This window comes from Enhydra lutris, unplaced genomic scaffold (assembly GCF_002288905.1).
Source record: "Enhydra lutris kenyoni isolate GAN:26980312 unplaced genomic scaffold, ASM228890v2 scaffoldscaffold24, whole genome shotgun sequence".
Classification (NCBI taxonomy): domain Eukaryota; kingdom Metazoa; phylum Chordata; class Mammalia; order Carnivora; family Mustelidae; genus Enhydra; species Enhydra lutris.
Genome location: NW_019154108.1, coordinates 22541911 through 22559527, shown reverse-complemented (window position 1 = coordinate 22559527; position 17617 = coordinate 22541911). Strand labels below are relative to the sequence as shown.

Here is a 17617-nt window from a genome sequence, read left to right as displayed (position 1 = left end):
ACATGAGATTCTTGTCACATGTCCATATAAATCCTGTTGCTGAGTAATACATTTTTAAAGGCTTCCATCTTTTTTTAACCATTCTGAATCAATTCTGGAAGTCCCTTCATCCTCTCTTGGCTCTATTTACGCATAAATAGGACACTCTCCCTAATCTACAGCTCTGAGTCCCTCTGTCTTCTGAGATTTTGAATCTGTTCTTGAAAGCCTTGAAAATACCTCAAACTCAACATGTACGAAACAAATTTATTTCCTTTCCCTCTTTCTTTCCTTACCTTCAAGAAAAAAGAAAAACAAAGCAAAATAAAACCAAACCCTAAAAGTAAAAACTTGTGATTTTTCCTGACTTTCCTATTTTACTTCATGGAGCCCCTCACTCCCAGCCATCAGAGCTGGAAACAGGAGACTCATTCTCTTTTCCTCACAGCTCCTGTATCCAATCTGTCTCACTGATTCCACCTCTCATGTGGCTGTCACCTCTGCTTCCTCAAGCCCACTCAAAACACCACCACCCAGTTCAACTAAGCAATACCTCTCACCTGGACCCATCACATAATCTCGTAGTTGCTTATCTTCCCCGTGGTCAAACCACTCTTTGTAATGCCTCCACCATAAAGCCACAGTCCTCTTCGTGAAACACACTTTTGTCCTTCACTGACTAGGACTGGGAGGGGAGGCCTAAGCATGGTGAGAAAGGGCTTACAGAAGGGTGCCTGAGTGGTTCAGTGGGTTGAGCCTCTGCCTTCAGCTCAGGTCATAGTCTCAGGTCCTGGGATCCAGCCCCATGTCGGGCTCTCTGCTCGGCGGGGAGCTGGCTTCCCCTCTCTCTCTGCCTGCCTCTCTGCCTACTTGTGATCTCTGTCTGTCAAATAAATAAATAAATAAAATCTTAAAAAAAAAAAAGAAAAAAGAAAAGAAAGGGCTTACAGAGGCTCCCTCACTGGACCCCAGGTTCTCCTTCCAGTCGGTGACGCTCCTCCACCATGCACAGCAGCATCACTCTCAGGAGTTAACACTTAAGCCATGAGGAATCTCTGGAATCCACACATTTCGAACATTCCATACAGTCACACTGATGGCAGAAGCATTGGTTCTGAGTAAGAAAACATGGATTCTCTTCTACTTGTGCATATCCTTATACTTTCTTTTCTTTTCTTTTTAAGATTTTATTTATTTGAGAGAGAGAGAGTGAGAGAGAGAGAGATCAGTGGGAGAAGCAGACTCCTTGCCAAGTAGGGAGCATGATGCGGGACTCAATCCTGGGACTCTAGGATCATGACCTGAGGCGAAGGCAGTCGCTTAAACCAACTGAGCCACCCAGGTGCCCTCCTCATGCTTTCTTCTGACATTTTAGCTGATAACTAAACATTATTAAGTTGTGTCCTTGTCCTAAGAATTTTCAAGGGTCCAAATACTATACACATAAAAGGACAAGTGGAATGAGATGTTCTATTTTTCCCTTATCCAGTTCACACATCCCTAGTCCACTAGTTGTTCTGTTTTTTTATCAGGTTAAGATTGTCCACTACAGATCATGTTCCCTAAAGGCCACATCTATATACATCTCTGTAAAATAAAAATAATTCCACATCAAGCTTCAACTTGCTGATTTAGGAATTATTATTCCCATCATGTAGATGAGGAAGCTGAGACTTGGAGGCCTTTAGTAACTTGAGTGAGGTCATTCGGAGACCAGATTTTAGCCTAGTCTTTCTGAAGCCAAATTCCTTGCTCTTTCAAATACACCAACACTAATAACTCTTACCTACTTTGCGTCTATTAACCTGAAAGCTCCGCAATGGCAGGAACTACACCCTTCCCATTCACTACTAGAGTCTAGCATAAACTCTGAGACATTACAGGAACATATAAATATTGTTGAAGTAATGGGCGATGGACTAGCTCCAAGCAATACTGCAGAAAAGGTGATCTTTACTTTAGGTACACCAACCTTCCCTCTAACTTCTCTCTACTCGTGGCTGGTATGTCTCAACCTTCCTGGAGCTCTGTCCCACCCCATTCATTTGTATTTTAATGTAAGTCAGTGCCAGTCATCTCTTCCAAATGAATTTGCATTTAACCTTTATTTCCAAGCTCTAAATGCAAATATAATAATAAACCTTTGAATCCCATCTTGCCTCCCTTAATAACTCCAAGGAACAGGGTAGAGTGTCAAGGGACTTGTTTGCAGACAGGAGTCCCTGCTTCCTCCAGAAAAGGCTTAGAGTTGCAATTTTCATGAGGACAGATGCTGAGGGAGAGTCCCTGCAAATTGCTAGAAATGCAGAAGCTAGAAAAGTTAGCGAATTCAAAGTGGTTTCGTAAAACGGAACTTTCAGCCGTGATTCTGGATACACTGGAGAGAGAAGAGCAAAGTCCTTACAACGAGAGCAGCATCCTCTAGCAACTCAAAACATCATAGAATACCTTTCCCTCATCTGAAATTGCAAAGCACTTTGCCACAGTAGCGGGACTGTAGCCAGTGAGGTGTGTTTGGTTTTTTTTTTTTTTTTTTTGTCTTTTGTTTTTATAGCCAATGAAGTTTATCTGAGGCACGGTTGTTGCTAATTGAAATTACAAAACAGTTTTATTAACACCATTTTTAAATCCCTTGATCAGGCAGAGTCTCCAATTTGAACTCTCCCTATTTTTTCATCTTTCATTTTCTCACAGCCTCAGATCTATAAAAGCGGTTTCTCAGGTCACATGTTTCCTTCTGTAAAGGGACATGAAACCATCAGAATGTAGCATCAGTCAAACAGACACCAGGAAGCAAGCCCAGTGGCATCGACACACAAATGACTTGGTACTGCTGGAAACCAGCAGTGGACTCAGTACATTGCGGATGTGGGCGACCATCCAGCATATGGTAAAACAGACAGCAGCAGCAACAACAAAATTACTGTGAAGAATGTTGATATTCACGAGAAAACAGAGAAAGATCAATTCAAAACAACCCAAAGCCAGCAAACGTCAATCTAGAACAGAACTGAAATTTCGCTTGCTACCTGCCCTACCTTTTAGCATCAATCTCTGTGATACCTTCTTGGAAGGAAACAAAAATACCTGCATTATCAGTGTCTATGTCTGGATGTTTTTATAAGTTTAGAATCTAGGAATGTTTCTTGGTATCTGTTTATGTTGGAGAGGAAGGACTTGTTCTCCAAAAACTCTTACGTAGTATTAGAAAACATATTAATGTATTTATATTGTCACTGTTAGCTATACGGATTTAGCCGTAGATACGCATTCTACCCTACAAAAGAATGATTCTTATTTTTTATTAACAAAGGAGTTCTCAACCTTGACACTACTGACATTTTGGGTCAGATAATTCTTTTTTTTAAATTTTTATTTTATTTTTGAAATTTTTTAAAAAGAATTTATGTATTTATTTGACAGAGAGAGAGACCACAAATAGGCAGAGAGGCAGGCAGAGAGAGTGGGGCGGTGGGGGGGGGGGGAAACAGGCTCCCTGCTGAGCAGAGAGCCCGATGTGGGACTCAATCTCAGGACCCTGAGATCATGACCTAAGCCGAAGGCAGAGGCTTAACCCACTGAGCCACCCAGGCCCCCCTTGGGTCAGATAATTTTTTTCTCTGCAATGCTTCCTGACCTCTACATGCCAGCTGCCAGTAGGATCCCCCAACTGTGACAGTTAAAAATGTCCCTAGATTTATAGCCCAATGTACCCTGTGCAGCAAAATCAACCCCCCACCCCTGTTTAGAACCACTATACTCAAACAAGGCATTATCCTTGGTACTTGACGTTTATTCTCTAGCATAAACCATTAAAAAATGACCAGATTCCCTAATAATGTAGAGTATACATACTCTGTCCCATGTTTAAAACTTTTTATGATTTTTTTCTAAATCGAAATGTCAAAACTATTTAATAATAACATAATAAAATTCTACTTAGTTTTAAAACCTATCTCAATCTCCATTCAAGCTGTGAAGTCCTCTGGGAAGCTTACTGTCAACACTTTTCAGAATCAGTAACATCACATAGCCTAGACACACAATTCCTGAGTGCATACCTTCTTGGGTTGGTTTCCCAGAGTTATTCATACCTATTTCATCTTCTCATCTAGACCACAAATAGCTCAAAGGCAAAGCCACTTTACAAGTAAGCATCAGAGTGAGATAGGTTTAAGTTGTAGCCATAAAACCTAACAGCCGTGTGATTTTAGATTATTTACTTAATGTCTTTTTAAAAAAATGTTTGTACCTATAAAATTAAAATAAAAACAGCACATATCTTCTCGTGTTACTAAACTGAATAAATGAAGTATAATCTTAAATTCTAAGAACTCTTCTTAGCATTTTATTTATTATTTAACACGTATTGTGTACACTCTCCATCAAACACCTTTCTAAACACTTTAGAATTGTATTTAATCCTCATTAAAAAACCTATGAGGAAGGCATAACTATTACCCCCATTTAACCCCTAAGGAAACTGAGGCCTAGAAAAGTTAAGTAACTTACCCAAAATCATGGGGTTAATAAATAGAAGGGAGATTGGAATCCGGGCAAGCCAGTGGCTGAGTCCTTGCTCCAATCTCTAAGCCATGCTTCCTCTTGAGTATGGGACAGGCCTTCAATCATTACCTACTACATGCATTATGTTTATTTCTTTTATATTTCTCAAGGCACTGAGTAAGTAGGAGGTATAAACAACAGAAGCTCAGCATTTATTGATGAGGATGTTAATAACGGACATTAATAATGCGTTACATATTTCTTTAACATTTCTTATGCAAAGTTAAAAGTTCAAAGCTCTTATTTCATTTCACACCTGCAGATTTCGATTAACCTTGTACATCAACTTAAAATAATTCTGTCTAGAATTTTATCTAAAATATTTCATAAAAAATATATTGATGCATTGGGAGGAGTAAGAATGGAATAATACTTCTAAGGAGTCAGTAACATTTACAAAATCCCCAGACTATCCCATGGCTAGGTTTCATTAGTCATTGTCTTCCCTAGTCATTTCAATCTCTACATTATATACTTTATATTTTTTTAAAAAGATTTTATTTATTTATTTGACAGAGAGAGAGATCACAAGTAGGCAGAGAGACAGGCAGAGAGAGATGGGGAAGCAGGCTCCCTGCTGAGCAGAGAGCCCAATGCGGGGCTCGATCCCAGGATCCTGAGATTATGACCTGAGCTGAAGGCAGAGGCTTAACCCACTGAGACACCCAGGCGCCCCCATATAAACTTTATATTTTTAAGAAAAATTTTAAAATATGGAAATATACTAAAAGAACATATATGATAAGTGTTTTCACATAAATATTTAAACTTTTAGAGCAGCAGACATATTCTCTTTGACATAAAACGTTTAAGAGCATACTTTTTTGAGGAAATTTAAGAAACGTTTAACTATTTTTAAATTTAATTCCATGAGATATTAATCACACCTTTTCAATACAGAAGTGGTATATGACTTTTGGCAAAGAGAATTTACTTAATACCAAAAAGATGGTTGCATATCACTCAGTTTTTTAAAAGTTTTTAGAATGAAGATATCCCTTCACTGGGTAGAACATTAACATGTTAAACTATACATGTGAAAAATATAAAAAGTATTTTAAGGGGTGTTTGGGTGGCTCAGTGGGTTAAATAAAGCCTCTGCTTTCGGCTCAGGTCATGATCTCGGGGTCCTGGGATTGAGCCCCGCATCAGGTTCTCTGCTCAGCAGGGAGCCTGCCTCCCCCCCATCTCTCTCCCTGCCTCTCTGCCTACTTGTAATCTCTCTCTGTCAAATGAATAAATTTTTAAAAAAATCTTTAAAAAAAAAGTATTTAAAGACAAAGAAACTTAAGTATGGGACATACATGGTTTAAAAAAAAGCTACATAAATAATCTCCATCAGTGACAGGTCTTTAAAAAAAGAGAGAACATGTGGACTGTGTCTCTATTAGTACTGGTAACATACTCTTCATTTTGATGGGAACCTGATTTTATTATCTCTCAAAAGCACTGCTAACAAATGCACAACTGGAATATAGCTGCTAATCTTATTGACTAAGTGTGTTGAAAATCTACCCAAGGACCGACTGATATCATCAAATTATCACAGGACAGTATTTACTGTACTCATCAGGCCTGGACACACAAATATATACATATAAGACACACACACAGACACACACAAAATCTTATGACATGTAAATAAAGATAAAAAAGGACTAACTGTACTCATAAAACATTTGGCCATTTACTAGACTACGTGACATTCGAAATGAAAGAAAAACAGTAATGCCCTCCTAACAATCTATTTCTCAACTTTACAGAAAATACAAGATAAGGGATCTGAGACAGGCATGTTCTGGAACATTTTATTCATCTTGAAATTATCTCCCATAAAAGTCCCACTGGGAAACAGTTTCATTATACATAGAATTTTTAAAACCTTGGGTGGATTCTCAAAAACATTCCAAAAATATTAGTAAACCAAAACTCATGTTCATCATTAACTTAAGGAATAATGCTAGGGAAATGTCTGATTTCAGAAAAATATACTTAAGGGTAGCAGGTGGCGACAGGCCAACAGCAGTGCCATTTATAAAAAATATATATTTGAAACAATAATTAATCTAAGAAAAGATTGATTCTATTAATCCAAAGGTGTTATAAAGTTTCTGTACATTGAAACCCAGGAAGATTCTAGATAGCTATGGATAGAAATAACAGCAGCCTCGGTCGCTCAGTTGGTTAAGCCTCTGCCTTCGACTCAGTTCACGATCCCCGGGTCCTGGGATCAAGCCCCACATCAGGCTCCTCGATCAGCAGGGGTCTGCTTCTCCTTCTGCCTGCTGCTCACCCTGCTTGTGTACTCTCTCTCTCTCCAACAAACAAATAAAATCTTTTTTAAAAGATGGAATATATGTATTTTATTTTATATTATTTTATTTTAATTATCTTTTAAGAGAGGCAAGTGGAGGAAGTGGCAGAGGGAGAGAGAGAATCAACAAGGGGCTTGATCTCACCAAAATGAAATCAAAACCTGCACCCAAATCAAAAGTCAGACGCTCAACCAACTAAGCCACCCAGGCACTCCAGAAATTATTTTAAAAATTCTCTCTTTAGGGCACCTGGGTGGCTCAGTGGGTTAAAGCCTCTGCCTTCGGCTCAGGTCATGATCTCAGAGTCCTGGGATTGAGCCCCACATCGGGCTCTCTGCTTGGCAGGGAGACTACTTCCCTCTCTCTCTCTCTGCCTGCTTCTCTGCCTACTTGTGATCTCTGTCAAATAAATAAATAAAATCTTTTTTAAAAAAGTTCTCTCTTTAGGAGGCCCAAAGAAAGCAATATCTGAGACGAAAGGTATAATCACACACATTTGTGTATCCTGTTCATTCATCCAAAATCCTCTGAGATCTAACTACTAGGCCAGACTCAAGGCTAAGCACCGATTTTCTAAAAACTGAGTAAGACACAGGTTTTACAAATGCTTCATTAAGATGTCCAGGTGACAAGGTGTTAAACAGAAGTTCGGACCGCTGTCAGAGAAGTACAGGAGTGAACTGTGCCCAAGGGTATCAGAAAAGACAACGAAAGTGCCATTCCACCATTCCTTTCTTCCAAGCTGAAAAAAGAAGGATCCAGCGATTTCCTCAACACATTCGCCATGGACATTTCCTGTCTCCCAAGATGAAAAAGTGAAAATTATCCCAGGGCACAGACTATCCCCAAAGAATATTCTTTAGCTCACACAAAGATTATATTTAAGAAATAAATGTCTTCTGATTTTGGTATCTGAAATAATTTTGACTATAGTAGGTAATAGTTATTAAGTGTGTACCATGGTTCAGGCATGAGAATAGTTCACATTAGTCAACTCCTTGAATTCTCCTAACATCTCTATGGTGAAAAAAGAAGACAGACAACTAGGGACTAGGGAGTAGTAGTGTTTTGCCTCTGGAGACCACGTTCGTTCATAAATACACTCTGCCTCCTCCCTAGAGATGTGATCACTGCGATACCCAAGATAATACATTTTCAGTCATTTCTACATTGTTCTTACTGCTAATGAAGATTCTTAAAAAATTAAATAGACAATGTTTCTAGACATACATACCCAACACCGTGCCTCTCAGGCAAATGTTTACAATTCGGAAGGTTGAGTTCTAAGCTCCTTTCGCAGGGGATTAGTAACACTATGTGTTGAGAGTCATGTCCCTTGAAGAGGCTAAATCCTCTTGGTGTTCCTAGAGGTGAGGGGATCAAGGCTACTGCTTGGGAGAGAAGACTGGAGGAAGGAGGAAGACCTTTCCTAGACCTACTCAATCAGAATATGCACTTTGGCCAAGAACTCCTGGAGATTCATATGGACATTAATGTTTGAAAAGCACTACTTGGGGAGATGAGGTTAGCCTTGGACCTGCAAACGGCATAGCTACTTAAAAATTAGGAACTTGGTCTAGATCTTGCTATGAGTTTACCTGCAATAAAACATCATTTACCCACAGACAGAGACATTATGAAAAATAAAAGCTTGAGGTTCTTAAGAAAAAAGAGTACCTTAAGTTATTAAGCAATACAATCTTATAAAAATTGGCTTCAGTACAAAGAGTTCATAATTCTCCCAAATGTATGTATTTTTTCTTAAAGTTTCTATGTTGGAATTAAGCTCTGTGTTCTCCTGAATACTTAAGGAAAGAAGATCCATCTACTATCCTACAACTGTCCTTGAAGATCCTTACGTTGATGATGATAATTCTGTAAAGACAAAGAGTTCAGTGTCCATTAAGACCAGCCAAGAATCCTTAACATATGTACTCAATTCGGATATTAAAAATATCTAACACTGGTGGGGCACCTGGGTGGCTCAGTCGGTTGAGCATCTGACTCCTGATTTTGGCTCAGGTCATGATCTCAGGGTGGTAAGATCGAGCCCTGCATCAGGCTCTGTGCTCAGGATGGAGTCTGCTTCAGAGGATTCTCTCTCCTCCTCCCTCTGCCCACCACCCCCATGCTGGCTTACTCTCTCTCAAATAAATAAATAAATCTTTAAAAAACACATAAACAAAAACACTATGTTATCCATTTTCTGATTTCATCTTAGGGAATGAAACATGACTCTAATTCTAGTTCTGAATTCTGAGACTAGCCTCCATTATCATTCGTGATCTGCGCTTTCGCCAACACTGTTTAAAAGGAGCAGAAACTCAGTGAGGTAGTTAAAACATTTTTTTTTTTTTTTTTTTTGCTAGCTATTTCATTCTGTTTTAAAATTGGGTTTGTGGCCAGGGTTATGTGTTTTTTGTTTCACATACGTGCAAAGAAAACTATCACCAACTGAAATTTTATGGTCACTGTAGTCATTCTGCAAATAGGTAACTTCTGCTAGAAGAGGAAAGGAACAATAAAGAATACGAAGTTTAATACATATCCATCCAACACCTGCGCCTAGTGCAATGTTAACATGCCCCTGGCTACATGTCAGATCTAACTACAACTTCCTCTACCTTTAAAAGGGAGAGCTATGTTAATACTGCCAAATTAATGCAAAGTACTTGTTTTAGAAATAAGACTATGGTGAGTCAGGCGCAAAAATGAACTTCAAACTACCTCTTCATAGGACAGGAGCATAAGAAGGCAAGGAAGGGCTGTCCCTGGGATACTGGTCTGAATGAAATAGTTGGGCACACACTGAAATTAGCAACCAGGACCGGGAAGGGGTCGTCCTGTTCTTGGCTGGCCTGGGGCCCTCAGGTAAAAACAAAGACATGAGTCAAGTGTTATGATTCAAATGTCAGCTCTGACTCCTCAAAAGACAGTTCATGGGGTGCTGTTAATTTTATTATGATGTTTTAGCAATTTAATACAGTATTTTTAAGTGGAGCTAATTAGAACAGGATGATTTATCAAGGGACAAAACAAAAAATTGATATAATCTTAATATTATCTCAAAAAAGGAAAAAGGTGGACATAGGTATTTTACTGGCAATCAACCACTTGATATGTGTGGTACCCTTGAGAAGGCCCCCAAATACACAGACAAAACCAAAAAAACCCAATAGTAAGCTGTCATTCTTCTTTACCAACATGTAAAACTTTATGGAAACTTGCCTTTCTAAATAAATGCAGACACATTGTATCAACAGCAGAAAAGAGTGTGGGTTTCTGTTTTCGTGGTCTTCACAGACTTTAGGACAATTCCTATAGCTTAATTCTTGTCCATACTAAAGGAACTTCTATATACAAGATCCCAAATTCAGTTTACTTGGTAATTTGTATAAGTGACAGCTAATGCCAATACCTTGTCTCACTGTAATATCCTACAACTTCTCAAAAATAAAGTGCTCGGCACTGTATATCATCCTTTTACTTTTTCATGCTACCCTTCTCCATGAATTCATTTCTCTGAGACTTTCTTTCTTCTTATCTCCTCCTGACTTTCTATAAACTCACTAAGGTGACATAAAAGGCTGGCAACAATTCCCTCCCCCACTCCAAAAAAAATTATGTAATAACTCAAGTGAAATAAAGTCAAATATATCTGTTCCGCGTTTCATGAGATGAATTAACATCTCATGTTAATTTGTAAGTATTATTATCAATGTCACTCACCTACGTTTAAAAGGACACTTCCTGTACCACTGTTTCCTCTGCCTTAATTCTAAAAACCACAGGCCAAGCGCCTGTACCGATGGGGGGAGCTGCTAGGAAATCAGATCCACACCAGTTGAAGGCAATTCACAGAGCAGAGAGTTTTAACTGCTGTTGGGCTCATCTTAAAACACAGCAAAACCCACTGTCTCCGCTCGACAGAGTCCTGCACTATGGGAATCCTCCACTGTGTACGTTGCTGCTTTGTATAAGAACCTAACTATCTTTTTTTTAAAGTCAAATTAGGGGCGCCTGGGTGGCTCAGTGGGTTGAGCCGCTGCCTTCGGCTCGGGTCGTGGTCTCGGGGTCCTGGGATCGAGTCCCGTGTCGGGCTCTCTGCTCAGCCGGGGGCCTGCTTCTCTCTCTCTCTCTGTCTGCCTCTCTGCCTACTTGTGATCTCTGTCAAATAAATAAATAAAATATTAAAAAAAAAATAAATAAAGTCAAATTAGGTCAGTAACTTGCATGTGTGGTGAGTTCCTGACACAGGCCTCAGTGAATTAAGAACAGCTTTTCTAACCGTCAACCTCTTAAATTATAAAGCCTATGCCTTTTCCCCAGGTCATGAGGGATATACCAGTTTTTAAATATGGCTTTTGATGTGACTTCTCTTTCTTCCGGTGAATTCTCATTAAAATAATGAAAATGCAGGGGGCACCTGGGTGGCTCAGTGGGTTAAGCCTCTGCCTTGGGCTCAGGTTATGATCTCAGGGTCCTGGGATCAAGCCCTGCATCGGGCTCTCTGCTCAGTGGGGAGCCTGCTTCCCCCTCTCTCTCTGCCTGCCTCTCTGCCTACTTGTGATCTGTCTGTGTCAAATAAATAAAATCTTTTAAAAAATAAAATAAAGTAATGGAAGTGCAAAGAATTATAAAAAGCAAAATAAGAATCACCTCAGAAGAACACTGACAAAAGAGTGATTGGGTTGGACTGAAGTAGGAGATAAAATTTAGAATACAAACCACTGGTCCAGATTAAAGTTGAAGAAACTGTCCTTGTTCCCTCACCTCTCATGAAAACCTCTCTCAGCCAAAGATTCTATGTCCTGTTTCTCATTTTAGTTCTTTTACCCACTCCCCAGACATTCTTTTTCATTCATCAAAGGCTTGAGCACCGATCTTCCATTTTTTTCTTAGTATTTAGCCCTTCTTCATTAGCCCATTTTCAGCATGATTTTAACAAGTTCATTTTTATTCTTATATTCACTATTATTTTTATTCTTATAGTATTATTTGTATTCTTAAAAAGCATATCCTGCATTTGCTCCCAACCTATTTAACATAAAATGGCCAGAATAAACATTTTTTTTTATAAAATGAAGATCCAATCGTGTGACTTGTGAGTCAAATGTCATCAAATTTTTCTCCATCGCATTTCTGATGAAATTGCAATCTTGGACTTTGTCCTATTAGTGCTCGTCCCCTTCCCCTTTGCTCTCTGTTCTCTGACAACACTGGACCTATTCTAGGTCCTCACAAGCTCTCTGCTCTTCTCTCACTTTTGAACATGCTGTTTGCTCTGCCTGGGACTTCTCACTCTCACTGCCAGGATTCCCTTCCTCCCAGTACCTGTAGGGCGGACGACCCTGTTTCCCAGACCCATTAACTGCAACCTCCCTTCTTTCTCCAAAACCTCTCCTGAGGGGTTAACTGCCCATTCCCACATTTTAACAATAATTTAAAACTTTGCCAGATTCATCATCATCATCTTTATCTTTCCTTGGATCCCCTTCCCCTTTGGTAACCCCCCCCCCCCAGCCATTTGAGTAGGGAGATCAACCAGGAAAACTGCTTTGCAAAGCCAGGAGAAGGACTCTGCCAGCAAGCTCATTCAACCTTACCCTCCTCAGGCTGTGTGGCTCAGGTCCCTTCCAGCTGTGCTACCAACAGTTTCTATGGCTATTTCCACACATAATAAACATACTCAAAGGCGTAAGAACTAGAGAAACTGCATTTTTTTTAATCTTGTAGGCACCCTGCCTCAGAGACAGCTTGCGTGAAGTCTTGAGTCAGCACTCTTTCCAAAATAAATAGCATTTAATTCCAAAAATCGGTTTGTCCTGAGACAGTCATTTTGTCTGACTCCAAGTACTCTCAATTAATGTAAAGTAAAATGTAAAAATGTAAAAAAAAAAAAATGTAAAACACGATTCGCACAGAGTCCAGAGCACCAGAGAATTTAGCAAAATGTTATCATTTAAAGATCTAGACAAAGATAACCACATTTGAAAGAGGGACAGCCCCCCAGCCCCTGCTTATCAGAGAAATAGTGCAACTAAAGAGTGAACCACAATTATTCATTTTCAACAGAAAAGCAAATAAGGACACTTACGCATGTCACCGAAGGCCCCCTTGGTCACTTTGGTGGCACGTAACACCACCACCGTCAATTTGTGGGAATACTGGTGCTCCACCTGGAAATAAATAGTAGTAAATTAAAAACAAGCTTCGAACATAGAATCCAAGCAAACTGTCCTCCCTGTTTCCTCGAGACTAGTTAAAAAGATTCAGGTCGAAGGGAAGTAACATTCATACCAGAAACATCCTTTGATCCCAGGGCTGTTACTTATTTGAGTCTCTCCTCTCTCCCACCACAGAATTATTGAGACGTTTAGACCATGCTTCACTACAATTTGACTACTGGAAGTTTTCCCGTCAGGTTTACTAAGCTTGAGGGAAAATGTAAATGAGGACCACAGGCCTTCTAGGAAGACAATCAGGCTTTGTACGGAATGACAAGGAAGCCTGGGCTTAGAGAGGCAAAGTCTGAGCAAGATGTTTGCATTGTTTGTTTTTATTGTTACTATTCAGTGAGGTGTTTTTTTTTTTTTTTTTTTTTTGGCAAGACATTTCCACAGCAGTATTCAAAATCCTTTGGACCTAAGGCCATAACGAGAGAACTACTGATATTAATTTTAATGCATTTGTTATAAACCATATGCAGCAACGTTAAAAGTTTTTCTGGAAGACTTTAGGAAATACTTCACCTCACTAGAAAGTAGCCAACAACTCCATCAACTGAAGCCGAATAAGGAAGCAGGAACTCACAAAGTTCTCTGCGCAACTGAAAATTGCGAAGTCCTTATCTAAAGCTGAAGCCTGTCTAATCTTAGAAGAGGCCCACATTTATTAGCCACTCCTATCTTTCCTAACTTTAGCAGACTTGTTTCACTGATTAAGAAGTCCATAATTGATTTTAAAAAGCTAAGATACTGGTAATACTGATAAAGAAGTAATGACAGTCTAAAATCAAGGAGGCTGGAAAAAAAATTCTAAAAACATAAATTCATATGCATCAGCAGTAGTGAGATAGATGATCAACAGCACTCCACAGTTTCTGAAGGTCTCACTCTATCAGTAGAGTAATTTATGTTCAGATTTATAACACAGCATCAGGAAGTGGTGAAGACATTAATGACGAGCATACTTTGTTTAAAAAGGCAGAGAAACCTGTGAAACGTTTCAAGATAACTCTTATTTGAGTTTATCATTGAAGAGAAATACCTTCTATGTCTAGAGGTGTTCCGAGTAGCTAAAGTTTTACTCCATATAAGTAAAACTATCAATTATAAATGAAACGAATGCTCACAAAGAAGCGTGTTGCATGGAAGTGGCCAAGCTAGGTTCTCGTCTCACTGAGTCTAAGAATGAATCTTGCGGACCAAGGAGATGAGTCAAGTGATGGATGTGTGTTAAGTGAAGATACAGAAAAAGCTCTCAAGAGTGAGAAGGGTCCCCACAGGGTCGCCACTGAGGGCCCTTAGGGTTGGTCTTTTATAGAAAGCCAACCAGGGACCTTAAATCCATTTAACATCTCTAATGGTATTACCATTGAGCAAGGATTAATCATAATACCTTCAATGGCCTACTTTCCACCTAGGGTCTCCTTATGCTTTGCTGGTCACAGGTGATTATCATAAAAAAGACACCCACCCCACATGCCTAGGCAGGGTGGTCTGGTTTGTTCCCTTATCTCTGGTTTCCCCACACCTCCATATTTTTGGGATTTCTGTAAGCTTGATCACATAGCACCCCCCATCTATCTCTCCCTACCTAGACCCACCTAACCTATACTCAGCTTTATACAACCAAAAATCACACACACATTGTCCCCACCAAAAAAAAAAAAAAAAAAAAAAAAAAAAATCTGCTATCATAGTTGGAGACTTCAACACCCCTCTCTCAGAAATAAATAGACCTGGGATGCCTAGGTGGTTCAGTCAGTTAAGTGTCTGCCTCTGGCTCAGGTCATGATCCCAGAGTCCTGGGATCGAGTCCCATATCAGGCTCCTTGCTCAGTGGGGAACGTGCTTCTCCCTCTGCCTGCCACTCTCCTGCTTGTGCTCTCTCTCTCTCGCTGATAAATAAAGTCTTAGAAATAAATAAATAAATAAATAAATAAATAATCAGGCATACAATTAGTAAGAATAAAGCTGAACTCAACGGCACCTTTGGTCAACTAGATAAAATTGACATCTATGGACTACTTTGTCCAAGAGCAGAATGCACATTCTTCTTCTTTTTTTAAAATTTCTTTTCAGCGTAGCAGAATTCATTGTTTTTGCACCAGAATGCACATTCTTCTTAAGATCACATAGAACAATCATACAACATGTCCTCTCTGACCACAACAGAATTAAACCAGAAACCAAACAGGATGATGGCTGGAAAATCACAAGTACTTGGAGATTAAATAACACACATGTCAATGAAGGAGGCTTAAGAGAAACTTTTAAATATCTAGAACTAAATGAAAATGAAACTACAGCTTAGCAAAATTAGGGGGAATGCAGTGAAAGTAATGCTTACAAGGAAATTAAATAATATGTATATTGACATACATATTATTTCATACATACATATATTTCATGTATTATTTCATGATATGCATATATGAAAAGAAGAAAGATCTAAAATCAATCATCTAAGAGTCTACCAGAAAAAGAGAAGCAAGTTAAATCCAAAGTAAGCAGAAGAAAAATGTTAAAAAGTAGAGCAGGAATGAGTAAAACTGAAAATGGAAAATCAATAGAGAAAATAGATGACACTAAAAATTGTTTCTTTGAAAAGGGGCAATAAAATCAATAAGCCTCTAGCTAGGCTAAACAAGAAAAAAAGATAGCACAAGTTACAAATATCATAAATAAATGAGGGACATTCCCTCTAGATTCTGTTCACACCAAAACAATAATAAAGGAATACTATGAATAACTCTAGGCCCCCAATTTAATAATCTAGATGAAATGGACCAATTCCTTGAAAGACATAATCTGCCAAAACTAACACAAGTAGAAACAGACAATCTGAATAAAGAAACTAAATCAATACTTAACCTTCCAAAACAGAAAGCACCAGGCCCGGATGGATTCATTGATAAATTCTACCAAACACTTAAGGAAGAAATTATACCAATACTGTCCAATCTCTTCCAGAAGAGAGAAGCAGAATAAACAGTACCTAGCTCATTTTATGAAGCCAGCATTAATTACCCTGATAACAAAAAGCAGAGAGAGACCTTATAAGGAAAAAAATAAAAATAAAGAACACTATAGACCAATATCTATCATAAGCATAGATGAAGAAATTGTCAACAAATTATAGCAAATAGAATCCAATAATATATAAAAGGAATTAAAATTACAGCCAAGTAGGATTTACCCTAGGTATGCCAGGCTTATTTAACCTCTCAGAATCTCACTCCATCTCGGGGGTTGTTCAATCCCCACTTTGGGTGTAGAGAGTAGCTAAAATAAAATCTTAAGAAAAAATAGCTCAACATTATAAAAAAAAATAACACATACAGAGAGATGATAATGTTATAAGGATTCATTGAGATGAACCATATATTACACATTCTTCTAGATGCGAATTCTCATTTAATTTTTGCAACAACCTATAAAATAGGTATGATTTATATGTGACTAAAGTGAGATTCTGAGAGCTTAAATAATTTCCCAGTATCTCATAGACAGTAAAAGTTAAATCTGAATTAGAATCTATTCTTGCTGCCCCCAAAGTCTTCACTCTCTGTACATTCCTTTACTTACACAGAGAATAATACCAACTACCAATACCTTAATACTGAAAAAGGCTGTTTCCATTTATTAAAGTGGTATAGTTATAATCTAGTCTATTGTATCGCTTATTGATCTGAAGTTCCTCTGTTAACTGAGTTATTTCCTGTATCATTCAGCTCTGTTTTTTTTTTTTTAAGATTTTATTTATTTGCCAGAGAGAGAGAGAGAGAGAGAGAGAGAGTACACACAAGCAGGCAGAGAGGCAGGCAGAGGCAGCGAGAGAAGCAGGCTCCCTGCTGAGCAAGGCGCCGGATGCGGGACTCCATCCCAGGACCCTGGGATCATGACCTGAGCTGAAGGCAGTGGCTTAACCAACTGAGCCACCCAGTGTCCCATTCAGCTCTGTTTTAATCTGCCTCAACTCTGTCTTGATTATAATGAATGAAATACTTGCATACTCTTCAACCACTTTCTTGGTTTTTATAAGTTAACTTTGGAACCATCACCAATCTTCAGATTACCTGTAAATTATTTTCAGGACACGCCCATTTCTTTCTTAGAGCTATAAAGATTATAGCACCTATAAACGAAGTATAAATTCTTAGAGAAAAATGTTTAGTGTCAATCAGTAACTATCCAAATATCTTCGGATAATTCTTTTGTTTCGTGGGGCCAGTATCACATGTAAACTTCAAATTAGTATGGACTAGGCTAACTTCCGACTTGGATGGGAGACTTTTAGTTATGTCTCCAGGTGGTACCAGAGGAAATGACATTACTGAATGCACAGCCAGTGTTCTCTGGAGGAAACTAATGACTCAGCACAATCCCTGTTGGTAGCTGGCAAAAAGAGATGCCATATTTCAATTGAGATGTCAAATATAAGCTCTATATACTGACTCAGCCACAGGTTTAAGCTTTGCCTACAGGTATTGGATTACCTTACTTTCTGCTGCTATAGGGAAGAACAAAAAA

General features: G+C 38.7%; 1 protein-coding gene across 1 annotated transcript in view; it reads right to left on the bottom strand.

Moving 5' to 3' along the window:
• LOC111150782 (phospholipase A2 group IVA) overlaps positions 1–17617 on the bottom strand; it is a 164086-nt gene that overhangs the window by 101278 nt on the left and 45191 nt on the right. The window contains exon 4 of the mRNA XM_022508381.1: positions 12958–13039. Within this exon, the coding sequence (XP_022364089.1) occupies positions 12958–13039 (82 nt within the window). The remainder of the gene's footprint in view (positions 1–12957; positions 13040–17617) is intronic.